Source organism: Sceloporus occidentalis, unplaced genomic scaffold (genome assembly GCF_023333645.1).
Source record: "Sceloporus occidentalis isolate IW3139 unplaced genomic scaffold, rSceOcc1.0.p SCAF_1, whole genome shotgun sequence".
NCBI lineage: Eukaryota > Metazoa > Chordata > Lepidosauria > Squamata > Phrynosomatidae > Sceloporus > Sceloporus occidentalis.
This window is the reverse complement of record NW_028316981.1, coordinates 225,315,809-225,331,349: the sequence shown is the minus strand read 5'-3', so window position 1 is coordinate 225,331,349 and position 15,541 is coordinate 225,315,809. Positions and strand designations below refer to the sequence as shown.

General features: G+C 41.3%; 1 protein-coding gene across 3 annotated transcripts in view; it reads left to right on the top strand.

Moving 5' to 3' along the window:
• Positions 1–15,541, top strand: part of ADAMTSL1 (ADAMTS like 1) — a 443,438-nt gene that overhangs the window by 387,195 nt on the left and 40,702 nt on the right. For all 3 annotated transcript variants that reach the window (XM_089489382.1, XM_089489388.1, XM_089489374.1), the window contains 2 exons: positions 3,058–3,185; positions 10,211–10,339. In XM_089489382.1, coding sequence (XP_089345508.1) covers positions 3,058–3,185; positions 10,211–10,339 — 257 coding nt within the window. The remainder of the gene's footprint in view (positions 1–3,057; positions 3,186–10,210; positions 10,340–15,541) is intronic.

Genomic DNA, 15,541 nt, shown 5'->3' with positions numbered 1-15,541 from the left:
GTTGTTGTTATGCTTTTTCTGGCTGCTTTGTTTTATGTTATTTCAAACTTTTCATAATTAATGTTGCAGTTGGCCTCTAGGATATGCAAGAGAAGAGTTCACTACTGTTGTGTGGTCTTAGAAAAGTCAACAAGGCCCTCTGGATCAAATTTGTCTGTTTGACACCTGCACAGTCAGGTTTATCCAAAACATCTCTGAGTTTGAGTACACTGAAGTGCTGTTTACACAGGTTTGCAATTACACAGGATTACATGGGTGTCAGATGGAGAATTCCAATAATCAGGGAATCAGATAACCAAGAGTTTGGGGCTAGGCTAGAAATGACAGGGAGTTGCTTTTCTCTTCACTTTTGTTTTGTTTGTTTCTAAGTAGCCTCTGGCAGGTACATGCCTCAGCTGAAGGATGGAATCAAGGAAGTACATGGTAGGGATGGAGCGGCACCTTGGACACCTGCAATAAACTGTACAGATTGACTGCCATCCTATGTGGCTCAGAGTAGTATAGGAGTTCCGTTTGTAGTCATTTGCTAGGTTGAGCCATACACCCACCACTCCTGGACAGCCTAAAGTGCCTCCCATTGTGGCTATTCTTTGCCTTGTGCGGAGCAGGCAAGATCAGAGAAATATCTGGCTACACCTCCATATCCTCTCTGATCCTGCCACAAGACACAGAATGGCTGTGCAGGGATGGGTGATTGTGGAGGCTGTATAGTAAGTTCAAGGATGTTTTATATGCTGTGGAAGTAGGGAATGAATACCAGTCTCCTCCACACACAAATAAGAGAGAGAGAGAGAGAGAGAGAGAGTGTGTGTGTGTGTGTGTAAGGAAAACCTATGTATGCATATTTCTTTATCAGACTGCCAGGCATCATGTCCCAGAGCCATGATGTCAACCACTGGTTACCCTTTGAGTAAGGGTTTCCCAGTTGTTTCCAGAAAAATCTAGGAGCTCATCATGAGTCTGTCATATTTCTTTGGTGTGAAGGTCAATAGTGATGGATATGCTTGCCTGAGAAATCCCATATGATCTTTCACAGTGTGCAGCTTCATTGTACTATTAAGTATATATGCGAGAGTACAGTCTCAATTCATAGACCTTTTCTAATGCCCAGTGTAGAACGAGTGTATGTTGTAATACATCGACAAAGATTATGTAGAAAGGATTCTTTTAAATAAAATGTTTGGAAAAAATAGAATCAATATTGTGTACATGTGGTCTGTTAACTAGAAATGGTAACAACTTAGGGAACCAAAGAATAATTAAATTTGTTAAAGCAGCAAGAAAGGCAAAAATGTTCAGCTGTGACATATGATATGTTTGTGCCACAATCTTTTGTAAGGAAGAAGCTACTTCATCCAATAAGCGAAAGAACATGATATCATGAAAAGTTGATCCTGAAGTAGCCTAAAGCACTGTCATTTTTGTATAACTGAAAGTGATAGCAAGAAACAACATTCATTGGAGTCCAGCTCTAAATGTATATTTGTAAAGGACTGTTGCAGCCTAGTGGCAAGAGTAAAATTGTCTCTGAGAGCAAGAATTCATACTGAAAATAAAATATAAATTATCTTACCTTGCATCACAAGATATCAAGACTGCATACAAATAAAACCAGTGTAAGACTATTACATACTGTTTTATTTGCACATTAACTTAACACTGATAACATAAAAACATTAATAAAAATAATAAACATTACATACTTTATTTCTCTATGCATCAAACTTAGGTACGCAGTTGAACCAGTGCTAGAATATGAAGGAATAGAGCAACAACTGGAACTAGCTAGCACTCCAACTTTTATTGATAGTGGCTCCAGTAGATTCTTGGCTGGCTCATTCCCACTACAATTTGCAGTGAATCGCAGATATATTCATTCCCACTTGAAATCAATTCCGATCCTTATTCAATTGATTTCAGTGGCAATAAAGCGGGGCCAACGCAAAAAAAACCACGGGTTTTCCTGATAGTAGTTTCAGAGTGGTTCTTTTCAGAAGAATCAATTCTGAATCGTGTCCAATAAGTGTGAATGACAGATCAGAATCGATTCATGCTGGAGGGGAGGGACGAATGGCAGAGGGGTGTTTACCATTCCTCCCCAGTTTTGAAGATGTCACACACACCCCAATGCTGCCTTTTGAGTTTGTGGCATGACATGGGTGGTTTTTTAAAATAAAATTAATCGATAAATCGATAGATTGATCTCACAACACCTTGCGAAGACAAATTGTTACTAAGCCATTCTATGACCTCTGCTGTATACTAGTACCAATCTTATCTTGCTGTACTGGAGCTGTGAAATCCAAAATAATATTTTGAATACTATTCTTAACCTGTGTTTTTACCTTTTATTCTGTATCCCCTTTTTATCTGTGCTGGTCTATGACCATAATAAAGATTCTGTTCCTAGTCTGGTAGAGGAAGTGATGGAGGAGTGAGGCATGACCATGAAGTTAGCATGTCATCCAATTTGATTGGGGAAGTGGGGAAACAAATGCTGAAAAGGCAGGAGAAAACGACTGAGGCTTTGGGATCATTACATGCTTTATGGATGATCAGTGGGCTGTGAATATGGCTTTGCAGCAGATACAACAGTTACCTAATGCAATGAGCCCATGGCTGTGTAGAGCATGCATGGACAATATGGAGCTGCCCTTTGATCTTCAAATTGTTCAACTTACTCTGGTGGAAGGCTACAAAGGAGTGAAGCATGTAGCCGAGCTCATACTAAATGACCCGTTTTGCCTCTTTGTGGAAGCCAATCCACCCAGCAGTCCCTTGTGTCAAGGTAGGACATGAAACATTAATGTACGCATACTTTAAATAACATAAGACTACCGATACCTTGTGTGGTTTGTTATTGCTAGCTATTGCGTGTCATTTAATTAAACAGAAACTGCCAGTCTGGAATGTATGGAGCCCTGTAACTTCCCTGTCATTCTGTATATATATTAAATAAGTGCTAATGTTTTGCTGGTACATTTTCCCCTCTGAAATGCTGAGCAACTGTATACTTGGCAACAGATCTTAGGCTTACATATTTATCTGTCACCACAGGATACTTCTTCAGCCAGATGACTCCTTGCAAATCCTGGAACCAGTTGAAGCTGACGTAGGCTTCTATACATGCAATGCAACGAATGTACTGGGATCTGACTCTGTTTCCATTGCCGTCACATTAGCAGGTAACATATTCCCAGCAAACATTACAGCAGAAGTCTTTCTTATCCCATCCTGTTCTTAGAAAATTAAATCCAAATGAGGACTAGGTCATAATCCAAGATTTAAAGCATTACAAATGTTGGGAAGATTGAACACAGGTTTTGTGGTTTGAGATTACTTTCCCCTCCAGCATTTTAGATCTTGTATTTTTGAATGGTATGGAATATCACATTAAAGATTTGCCATCCTTAGCCCTCTATAGAATTTCTGTTCAAGAGATTTCCTGGAGAGTTGTGGCACTTAATGGTTAGAGATACTTCTGAAATTCTGTGGATTGTTTCATTTTGAAAATTACGAGGGAGAGAATTTACCAGGAATAGGTAAATGTGGGTGGATCCCCCCCTCCAAAAGGGCAACTCTTTGTTTCAAGAGAGCAAGATTAACTGTCTCCAAGAATTGATACTAATTTCAAGATTTCAGACTTTAAAGTCTCCAAGGAAAAGAATTCTGCAATGAGATGCCAGACTCTAGGGGAAGGTAATTTCTGGTGTGTTCTACATCTGAACCATTCTGCCTTCTGACTTGTCTTCTACCAATTCCCACTAGTCTCTGTTGTAATCCCATGGCTCTCTGTCTCCTGAGGAATTAGTAGGTGCATCTTGAACAATAGAAGTGAGTCTTGGGAGACCAGGTGACACCAAGGGATTGGTGACCTGTAGCTGGACACAATAATAGAAAGATAGGAAGATCTTGGATTGCTCACTGCTACAGGTTTCTAGTTGAGAACTTCTAATCTTACTGTGATCTTGTAATCTCTGAACCCAAACAAAGCCTCTTTGGCACTTAAAAAAGTGGAATTTTCACTTCAGATGAAAATAATAATCGTTCATATTTTTCAAAGAAACGTTTTCATCTGCCTTCTTGCCCTAAACCCATTGTTCTTACTATGTTATTCTGTCCTCCTAGGAGCATGACAGTATTTTACTTTCCAAATGGGATGCCTTGTCCTTTGTTCTTTCCTTCCCCCCACAACACATTATATTTAGGTTTCATAGTCACATAAAATTAATATCTCCTATGTCTTAGAATGTACTGTATTGCTCATGACTGGACATGAGATTTGAATGAGGCCTTGCTAACAGTGATCTCATTGAAATCAATGGGATTCCTCATATGCTTGAAGTTAAATACTCCTTTAAATAATTTGTTGGACAGTAGATTAAGCATTAAGTTAATTTACTTTGGGGTCAAGCTATCTCCCTCTCCTGTTGCAGAGAAAGGATTCCAGCCATTTGCAACTGAGAGCTCATAGCAGATTATGTTTCTTGTTTACATTTGTTCAGCAATGGTTCAGTTCTGTGACAGACTAAATATTCTTTGTTCACTTGAACTGGATAATGAAAACCTGTCTGGGAAGTAGCAACGGCACTGGGAGAGTGTACTTGTTTTTAGCTTTGTGGACAGAGGTGTTTGGCTAGCAAAGAATTTGAGCAAAATCCACAGCTACAGGTGAATTTAATAGGAGGCCTGCTAGATGATACCAGGGATTCATCTATTCCAGCATTTGCCAATGGAGATGTAGTTCACATGCATTGCATGTTGCAAGTGTTAGGTTCAATCCCTTGCTTTTCTAATTCACAACTAGGAATCTTTGGCCCTCCAATTATTTTGGTCTACAACTCCAAAATAATAGTTGCTTCCCAGTAGTCATTCGGGTGGAGCTGATTAGAAATGTATGCTGAAATATCTGGGAGGTAAAAGATGCTCCAGCCCTGTTCTGATCAAAGAGTCCCATTTCAAAACAACTGGGAAGTAGGCAATGTTTGGCTAGATTGTCATTGAATGTCAAGAAACTATGGCCCGTTACAGACCGCCCAAAAGGGGCGGTCTTGGGCCGCTGCCGGTTGCAGCACGGGGGAGCCGCTGCAGCCAAACCGCGCGACTCATCCGCAGTGCAAAAAAGGAGTGCAGAAATCGCACTCCTTCCGGCAACCCGGAAGAGCCGCTACAAGTGCGAAAGTGCGCACTCGCGACGGCTCTTCCGGGTTTAGACGTCCGGACGCTGCATGTCCATTACGTCAAGATGGCGGCGCCCGTCTGTATAGGGCGCCGCCATCTTGCCGTACGGAATACGTGCGAGGGGCAAGGCACGTCCGGAAGCGCCGCCCCTCGCGCGTATTCCTGGCGCAACGACGGCACCGCTTAGGCCCGTCTGTAAGGCGCCTACATTTCTGTCAGTGTGTGTAGAAGTCATTTTCCACCACAGTCCACATTCTCCACAGGCTACAACTCTTGCAAAACCAGAAGTTTAAAAACCGACTACTGTCTTTGTTTTTTTTAATGTGAGCTTTTGTTAAAAATAAGGTTTCTTGTTCCAGAGAAGAATTGCACCATCTGAAAGCTTCTAAAGGTTCATTTCTCCCTTCTACACAGAAGTAGTCATGCAGCTCATTGGTGTTTTCAGTCCTGGTTTAGATTTAACAGTGACCTGTGAGGTGCTAGGAGAAAGCTTATTATACCCTCCAATGTTTCATAGATGAAAACCAGGAGATGTTTGGAGGGCAAGATAACATCAGAGATGAGTCAAGATAGCAAATGTTATTGATAAGCAGTGGCCTACTAAGGCTGGTGTTACCCCAATGCAGTAACTCATGATTTCACTTGTAGGAAAGTATCCACCCCACAGCTGGTTGTTGGTGGAGGGAGGGTGGGATTTGGTCTTGGTTACCTACATCTGCCCATACAGCAAAGACATGGATGGGAGGGGACCTAAACCTGGGCTCCCAGGGATCCCTCCTGGCCCTGGAGGAGGAAAGGCTATGGAAGAGGAGGAGGGTAATGGCATCACTGCACCCAACTTCCACTAGTGGCCACAGCGGATTGCTTTGCTCTCCATTTCTACTTGCTGCCCTGCCCTGTGTTCCCTGACCCAGAAGTAATCTCAGGGCAGGGCATCAGAACAGAAGGAAAGGCAAGGCAGGCAACAGTGTGCCAAGCATCTGGGAAAGGTGCTACTGCCATCCAGCAGGTCCTTCCTGATCTGACAGTGCTACTGGCCACGCAAGAAAGGGAGAAGATGGCAGCTGCCTGCAGTCCCTAGTGAATTGAATATGAAATACTTTTGCCCTTACAACTCAGTTTGCAGCAACTGAAGTAATTTGCAGATAAAGGGGGCAAAGCGGGCAGAGGAGGGAGAAACTGAGACATTTTTAAAGCAGCTGAAAACATGGGACAGCAGAGGATTAATTGGGACTATGCTTGCCAAATCGGAGCAGTTGGATGATATGCATAAGAACAACAACTTCCCCACCAGTGTCAGTGCACAGACATGAGGGGGGACAGAGGATTGGGAGGATCCTTAGGATTCATAATCTTGTTATTGTGAAAGAAAATTGACACTAGATTGTAGACTATGCTTGAAGACCTTTATGCAGATTTAGCTATATGTGTACTTAGACATGTGTTTTATAGATCTTGTGTATGAGTGCAATACAAACACAAGACCTAGTGTTTGAAAAATTTCAGATACAGAGAGAAGCATTCAACCCCGTGGGATATGTAATCTTAAATATTATTAATCCTGGAGTCTCTTAGCTCCTTCTGGCTTTTCCTTTGCTGAGACAGGAAGAGTCAACAGGACAAATCATGCCACTGGTGGGAGGAGGGACAGACAAGCACCTGAATAACCAGGAATGAAGTGCTGCTGATTGGATTTGCAGGCCTCAAATGTATGTCTGTACATGAGTAAGGCCTTTGGGCTCCAAATTGCAATGAAGAATTGATACTAATTCCCAGGGTTTTAATCATGCATATGCAGGCAGAGACATAAGTAACAGTAAGTACATATTGCCATTCCTCACTAAAAATAGAAATCAGGAAGCCAGATATTGAAACTTAAATATAGATATCAAAAGAGGTTAAACATTTAAACTTAACATTTTGTTGCTTGGCATGGTAGTCCAGTCTATAAAGAATCTTTGCTATATTCCTGATGGACAACTTCTAAGGAGGATAAATATCATACAGCGTTTTGGAAGAAAGTCTGTTTATTCAAGTAAAAGTTTTCCTCCAGATCAGAGACGAATTAATCCCAGTCTGCTATCTATATCATACCTACACCTCAGATTAGGGTGGCCAGGTCAGCAGCATCCCAATTTAGCATGAACAAAACATGCATATGGACACCTTCAATCAGCAAATGTGACCTGGTGCTGGCTGGGAATGGGTGACCAGGTTTTAATGCTGCCTCCCCCAGAAAAATCAGACTCTCTCCTTCAACGCTTTTGCCCTAGATATATCTGCCCATCTAGAATCCAGGATAGCATAGCAGTTTCCCAAGACTCTAGTCAATGCCCTAAAACCTGGCAATTATATCCCAGAGTGATGTGTCTGTGAGGTTTCTTGCAGAGCTTGGAATGATATTTGTTCCTGTTCCTCTTTGCAGTATTTGAAAACTAACCCTGCTGCCATTATTTGATTCAGTGTTGGAAAAAGTAACTCATTATCCTGCTTGTTGTGCTGTCCAATGCTTTCCTATTATGTTTTGTTACAATTCTGAAGGTTAAAAAACCTTTAAGATTGATGAGGGAAAGGCTTAAAACCTGGAAATTCATGGCAACATGCCTTTTAAAATGTCTTTTAAGAGTACCATTTGAAAGTAACTTCATTCCGACTTATTCCATTGCTTGTAAAATAGAGTCCATTCCATAACTGTTATCTTTTTAAAAATTTCCAAGAGAACAACTCCTATCTTCATTTCATTTTCTCATGCGAACAAGTTAGGAAGTATAAACTTCATGGACCACATTTTCTAGAGGCCAAATTTCCTCTTGGAGATGTTCCAAAGTGCCTGATCTATCAAACAGGAATTGAAGATGCCTAGTCAGTCATTAAACAGTTTGGAATCTGGAGACTAAGTTGTATGGAAGTGATAAAATACAGTTTAAAAAAAAAAACACCACTGCCACTTTTTAGGAAAGGGAGTCTTGAACTTTTCTCTAGAGGAAGTGGGTAAGCTTTGTTCTGTCTAAATGAGACAGTCAACCTCTTTGATTCAATTAGCCCATGAGAACCAAGAGAGAAAATGTGGTTCAATTTTTGGAGTCATTCACTATTTTTTATAGGTTGAACAGCTGATAGATATTTTATCTAATGGAGAGCTCATGAGAGGGGGAAAACCATCTGAGAAATTAAAAGGCCAATTGCCATTTGAAGTCTCTCTTTCCTTCTCTGTGATTTAGGAGCACCCAGTTAAAAACTCAGAGGATTGTGAACTTTTCATGACTGAACGGAACATGCTTGTGGTGGAAGACTCCTTTACTTTTACTTTTAAGGGGTATGAGGGTGCAGCCTACAAAAGAACCACTGAAGTAAACAGAAACCTCTCCACAGCAGCATTAGGTGGGCTACTCCCAGAATATGTGGATTAATGCCCTGCCAATTCCACATGAGCACATGTTAGCTGTCTTGACAATTTATGGATTTTAATTAGCAGTCATTGAATTTGGAGTGTGGGGGCAAGAGGGAGAACAGAAACAAAACCAAATTTCCATACTTTTTGTTGATACCGCCAACTAAAGCACCCATAATTTTTCCTTCTTCATCTCCTCCTCCTCCTCCTACTTAACTTCCACCTAGTTTCCTCGAGCCAACTCTTTTCCTCTTTCTGCCACAGCAGATTTATAGCTGGATTAATTCACAGGCATTATAGGCTCCTGTCTTGGGTCTGAGCCCATGGAATCACACGACAACATCCATTTCTTCTTCCACTGGCCCATGAACGATCCCTCTTAAGGGAGAGGTTTGTGTGCAGCCAGCCTGCACTCAGGACCTATCTCACATTAACACTGTCAGATGTGGCCTGGCTCCAATACAAAAAGATAACATAAACTAGATGGAATCTTATTAGGGCTCATGTATTTCTAGTTTGTTTGTGTTCCCCCTCTCCCCCATGATTCATTGAACTTTGCAGCCTTTCTTTCACACAAACCAAATCAGAACATTTTCAAGGAGGCAAAAAATAAAGGGAGAGCAGTGCAAAAATTATCAGGTGAAAGATGTAAGAAAATATTAATCCAGATTAAACAAGCAAATGTTTGTAGCTCTTTAGTACACAACTAACTTTTATGGAGGTGGACATTAGACTCCTAATCAAAAATGATCAGGGTGAAAGATGTAAGAAAGTATTTGCTCTCCTAATCAAGAACTAGCAACAACAGATCACAGTAGCAATTGTTTGCACTCTTTTCTGTGACAGAATCATACCCTCCAACTGTCCCAATCTGACAGATAGTCCAAATTAATCCTCTGTCATCCCACTTTTTTCAGATGCTTTAAAAATGTCCCAGTTTCTCTCTCCTCCTCCCACTTTTTCCTTTTATCCTCAAATTACCTCAACTGTCACAAAATGAGTTCATAAAAAGTAGTTTGCACTCAGATAACTCAGCAGGAGGATAGGTGGGATGGGATCTTGTCCTTCCCTGTAGGCTCATGGAAAAGCAAAATGCTGCACCCTCTCTTAGCTTGTGTCTTCTTCCTCATTAGTAACTTTTATCATCTTAACTACACTGTTATATTGCTCCGACACACGTTCATATGAAACGTTTAAGGGTATGAAGACCAAAGCTGGCAAAGGCCTTCTTTAGACCAGAAATTAAGGCTGGTCTGGGGGAGTCAGGGTATCCCATCCAGATAATGCATGCCCTGACTTTGCCCCCAGGGGACCATGACACCGTCTGCTGCTTCACGCAGTGCGAAAGGCTAGATCGGGGCCGCAGCATGCAGATGCCACAGCCCCAATCTGGCTAGGAAAGGGGGAGTGTTGTGCCACCCCTTTGGGATGGTCTGTCAAGCCGCAAAGTCACCTTTTTCTAATACAGTTCTCAGAATTCCCCAGACAGCATGGGCAGAGGTTTCTGGGAATCATTTCTAAAAAGAAGAAAAACTTCCGAGTTCTATAACAAATAAACACAAGAAGAAGAAGAAGCCATGTCCTTAATTTGTTCCTTTCCTTTTATGCTTTATGACCTATGGTGCCTTGTCCTTATAGGAAAACCATTGATAAAGACATCACGAACCACTTTGATCAACAAAGATTTGCCTACCATCACAGTTGATATTGGGAGTACAGTGAAAACACTTCCAGGAACAGATGTGACAATTAACTGCCAAGTTGCAGGTGAGAGATAGTATTAACTATGTTTGATAAGCATGTTTGGAATTGTATATTTATATTACATTACTGTATATTACTTCCTTCTACAAGTATCCCAGTGCTACTTGATTGACCAATTTTACCATAAGAGCAGTCAGTGGCCAAATGTTTTGTGTGCATATGACTCCCTGGTCTGTTTCTGGACACAATTCAAAGTACTGGCTATGGCCTATAAAGTGTTGTTGTTATTGTTGTTGTTGTTGTTGTTGTTGTTGTTATCCTGCCTTCCTCCCAATACAGGGACTCAAGGTGGCTATATGGCTTAGGTCAATTCTGCCTGGTGGCCCATACCTTGATATATGAGCTTGCTTGGGTTTTGAAATCTTCTTTTTGTTGTCACACTATCCTCATAGGTACATTTGATGAGAACCTGGGGGTGGGGAAATGGTGGGATAATGATGATTGATTGATGTTGGGTGAGTCATTCTACACAAAATCTGCAAAAAAAATTGCACAGAAAATACTTTGCTCCCCGCTTGCTCCTCTGCTTGCTGCCTCCAACATTTGGATGTTCTTTGCATCCTTTCCAGCTCATGTTCCTGTTTTGTTTTCTTCTAGCATTTCAGTTGAATTGAACTGAGAAGCTTAGTTAGGGCTTTAGCAGGTTATCCATTAATTGATCATTCCTTGCTTTCCCTCCCTTTTCCTCTGTGCAGTCGCATATGTGTCCAAGTCTTCCTGTTTTCTACTTTTAGAATCTTATTTCTAAAAAATACTTCTATTATTTTGGAAACTCTGAGATTCATTCAAGCATCCATCTCAGTGGTTCTGTTTAGCTACACTCCTGTTGGTACCCTGGGACCAAGTTCAGCATTAGAAGAAGTGATGTGGTACAAAGTAGCTATAAATCAGAGAACCATTGTATGCAGTCAGATCTCATTGCTGGCTATAGATGGCAAAGAACCACAGACTCTGAGGTTATGTAGCCAGCAGAAGGAAATTCTTGGCTGTGCTTTGTGGTACTTCCTTCTTGGAACACAGCCAGTACATGTAGATACATGGAAAGTGTGCCGAACATCCAGTCTTTTTCATGAATAAATTAATATAATTGACAGGTCAGTGAGTGAAAGAAAATGGTTGGGATACTTGATTATGCCCTGAAAGATTATGTGCTTGAATTTCACTTGGTCTCAACTTCATAGTTCTCACACACTTCTATAAACTATTGTGGTGCTGAGTTTAAGAAGAACAGTGGTTAAAAGTAGAGCTGGATGGTTCACACTTTCAGACAGTATAATCCTAGAAAATGAATGTGTCCTTAATTACCAAAATAATTACAGTACCTAGTTGGACAAGGACGAATATGAGCTTGAAAGACCCAAGTTAAAGTGACCTGCATTTGTAATGTCATCCAAGATGAAAGGAAGAGAATATTTCATTGAGGATGATATGGCTAGATGAATAATCTAGTCCAGGGATGGAGGACATGTGGTACTCCAGATGTTCTTGAACTGCAACTCCCACTGTTGTCCACCACTCATGGTTATGGCTCAAGCTTCTGGAAGTTGTAATAAAAAAAATTGGAAAACAGCAATTCCCCATTCCTGATTTAATCCAGTCTGCTTTTATGCAACTTGCATTTATCATTGACTCTCAGATCATATATCTGGTTCTCTTCCACATTTCACTCTGTACACAGCTGGTCTGTTCCATGTGCAGTGAAACTAATGAAGGAGGTTGTTCAAAGAAGATCACAGATGAGCTAATTGTGAGAGTGGACTAGTACTGCAAAAGTGAGAGCCTTGGTGGGGTCTGAACTATGATCATCCTCTTACATAAAATTTATCTGAGATGATGTCATGCAAAGGCAATGCAATGAAAAGGTGGAGGAACCAAGAAGTTTATTCTTCTAGTTTTTTGTACAAAATTAATACAAGCTGTGGGGAACCTTTGTTCTTTACAACACTGTGCTTAAAACTATACAGTTCTGTGTCATTTTTGCTTTGTGTGATCATGAGAGAGTTCTCTGTTGACAAGCTCCGGCCTTTTAATTTCCCTTTTCATCCCACTCACCTGCCATAGGATGAACACATGGTACATGTAGCTCTTGTACATAATAGTTTAACAAGGCAAACATGGCACCAGTCCATTAGAATAAAGAAGGTCCTGTTGGCAAGTGTTATAACACACTCAGAGAGGATCCCAAGTAATTATTGTTCTCTCCTGGGATTAACAAAAGAAAATGGCATTATTGTTCTTCTTTCCATCAGAGCATTTACAGATTAAATGCTGTAATCCTCTAACCTCCTGGAACCAGAATCCTGTGCAGTCATATTGATTTCCAAGAATCAGGAGGAAACTGGATAACACATGCAATGCACCTGGGAGGCCACCTGCAATGCTGAACTCTTGTACCAAGAGAGCAAGTTAAATGCACACACAGTGTATCCAGTGTTTGATTTTTCATCTCCTTTTGGAGAAATGGTGTTCCTTAGGAAAGATTTAGGAAGGCTGTAGTGGTAAATTTGATGTGCCAGCCCTTCAATAAGGCAGAGTTAGATGGCCACTTCAAGAAGTAGATATTGCCAGGTGTCAGCACAATTTGGAAGCAGAGCTCTTTGTGGGCCCTTCCCTCACAGCTAAACTGCTTCCTTTATATGTGGTGAATGTGGACGCCCCATTGCAAGCATTGACAAAAGAGACCATCCCAGCCTGGCTGGCTGTTGGATAAAATGGAAAGGTGACTCCCTCTTACTGTTAGGGCCCTTGTACACTACACAGTTACAGCACTTTGATTCCACTTCAGCAATCTTTGTGCATGGTGCAATCTTGAGACTTGCAGTTTAAAGAGAGTGTTTAGAATGGCAGGCCCTTCCAGTGCCTGACCAACCTACAAATCCCAAGATTACTTAGGATATAGCCATAGCTTGAGACTCATGCAGTGGAATGTTTTGAGTCAGTGTTGGTGCAGCAACTCATTGTGACACCCACCACAGCTATTCACACAAGTCGAATCTTTAGTCACACCCTATCACAAAGTATGTGTATGAGAAATAGTGCTTTTCTATTATTTATGCTCAAAGAGGTTAGCAGTCCAATTGCGTGCTCCATCATATAGTGCAGAGATCCAAACCAACAAACAAAGCAGTAATAAAATTTCATCATTGAATTTACAATCTGTGACTACAAACATATCCTAGTTGCATGGGAATAAGCTTCACTGAATTCAGTGGTGCTTATTTCTGACTACATAGGTTCCACCCATAAAACACAATATGCTTTAGCAAAAGATCTTCAGCTAGCTGAAGCAAAATCTTTAGCTTTTAATAACAAATGCAAAGAATCTTTCAAAGAAATACAGTCATTTCAATTGCTGGCATATAGTAGCAATTCTAGCACTATGGCAAATTATGATGCCCTGAAAAATGTTCCATAGCTCTTATGCTTCCTCTCCACTGTATAATTACAATTAGTTAGCATTGATCTTTTTTGCACTAGCACAATTATAGAAGTAAGATTCCTGTTTAACTATCATGGATACATCCTGTGTAACCCTCAGGTTTGTACTTTGGTAAAACACCAGAGCTCTGTGGCTCAGAATTCTCAATACCCTTGTCTAAACTGCAGACTCCATGATTCTAAGGCGCGTTATAAACGGGCCTTTAATACGCCCCTGTCACGTGCTAGGGGTTGGCCGAGGACCTAGCATCCATACCGGCCTCACCCCTAGCACGTGAGGGGGGCGTAAAGATGGCGGCGCCCTATACACACGGGCGCCGCCATCTTTACACGCTGGACGCATTGCGTCCGCACGTGTCGCCCCGGAAATGATGCCGCAAATGCGCCCTTTCAGCTTTGCGGCGCGTCTTCCGGGGCCTGAGAAGGAGCATGATTTCCGCGCTCCTTCTCGGCAGTGTCCAGGAGCCGTGCCGTTTAAAGGTTGTGGCTCCCGGATGGTGCAAGCGGCGGCGGCAGCAGATCGCCACAATTCGGCGGTCTGTAACACGCCTATAGGATGGAATCATTGCAGTTAAAGTGTAATCATAGTGGTATAATTATGTTGTGTGGAATGGTCTATACTTTAAATGAAAGTACAGTTTTTTTTGTCTTTTTTGCCTGGTACTAAACTTTCTATGAGCCAGTGTAGCCAGTGGTTTGAGCACTGGACTATGACTCTGAAAAGCAGGGTTCAAGTCCCTGTTTGGCCATGGACAACCCACTGGCTGACCTTGGACAAGTCAAACACTCTCAGCCTCAGAAACTCCTGAGATAGGGTCACCTTAGGATTGCAATAAATTGGAAACTACTTGGAGGCATACAACAACAATAAACATCTTTCTTCATGGGAGGTTCCAGGGGACATTGTAGAACTTGGAAATGTGACTACCCATTTCACAATTTCCCATAGCAGCATGAAGTCCAAATAAAGTCACTTTTCCAATCTGTATAAAATGTCCATGACCTTTAAGCACATCCCAGCACTGTTTTCAGCAGCCAGAACAGAAACAGAACACAGTAAAGTAAGATTTTGGGGGCAATTATTTGATCCATGATGGGCCTCTACACAAGATGTTGGGTGAGTTTTAGCATGGATGCATGATTGATTCACACCAAATATTTTTTCACAATTACAGCTACATTTGTTAGATTCACTACTGATGACAGAGTAGTAGGTATACCTGGGAATTGGGGTGAGTGGGTACCCATATTCTCATTAGTTGATCTAATGAGGACTGTATGCATGCTGAAATGATAAAAGAGCTGAGACTCTGGGAAAGTAAGCATGGAGCTGGGCAAAGAATTTAAAACATGATCCAGTAAAGACTTTGGCATGGAGCTACCATGGTTTGAAATCAATTATATGGTAAACAGAATACAATGGGTTGAATCAAGACCAAGTAAACTGTTCTCAGTTCCCACTAAAATCAATGGACCTTAAGTGCCAAATTGTCCTCTTGACTTCAGTAAGGCATAAGGTCAACCCAAGGACATGACAATAAAGGAACAATGTCTACAAGAAAACCTGCAAGGAAGCAGAGGACTGGCAAAACACAAACAAAAGAGAGTAGCCAGCTGTTTGAGATGCTCTAAGAGAGAGCTCTAAAGGGTATATTACATTATTAGATGAATTGTATAAGTATATTTCGTGGCTTACTTAATTAACAGCAGGTGGGCTCACATGGTATATGTTGGGTTTAACCTTTTCCACCTCCTTAGAGTTAAGCC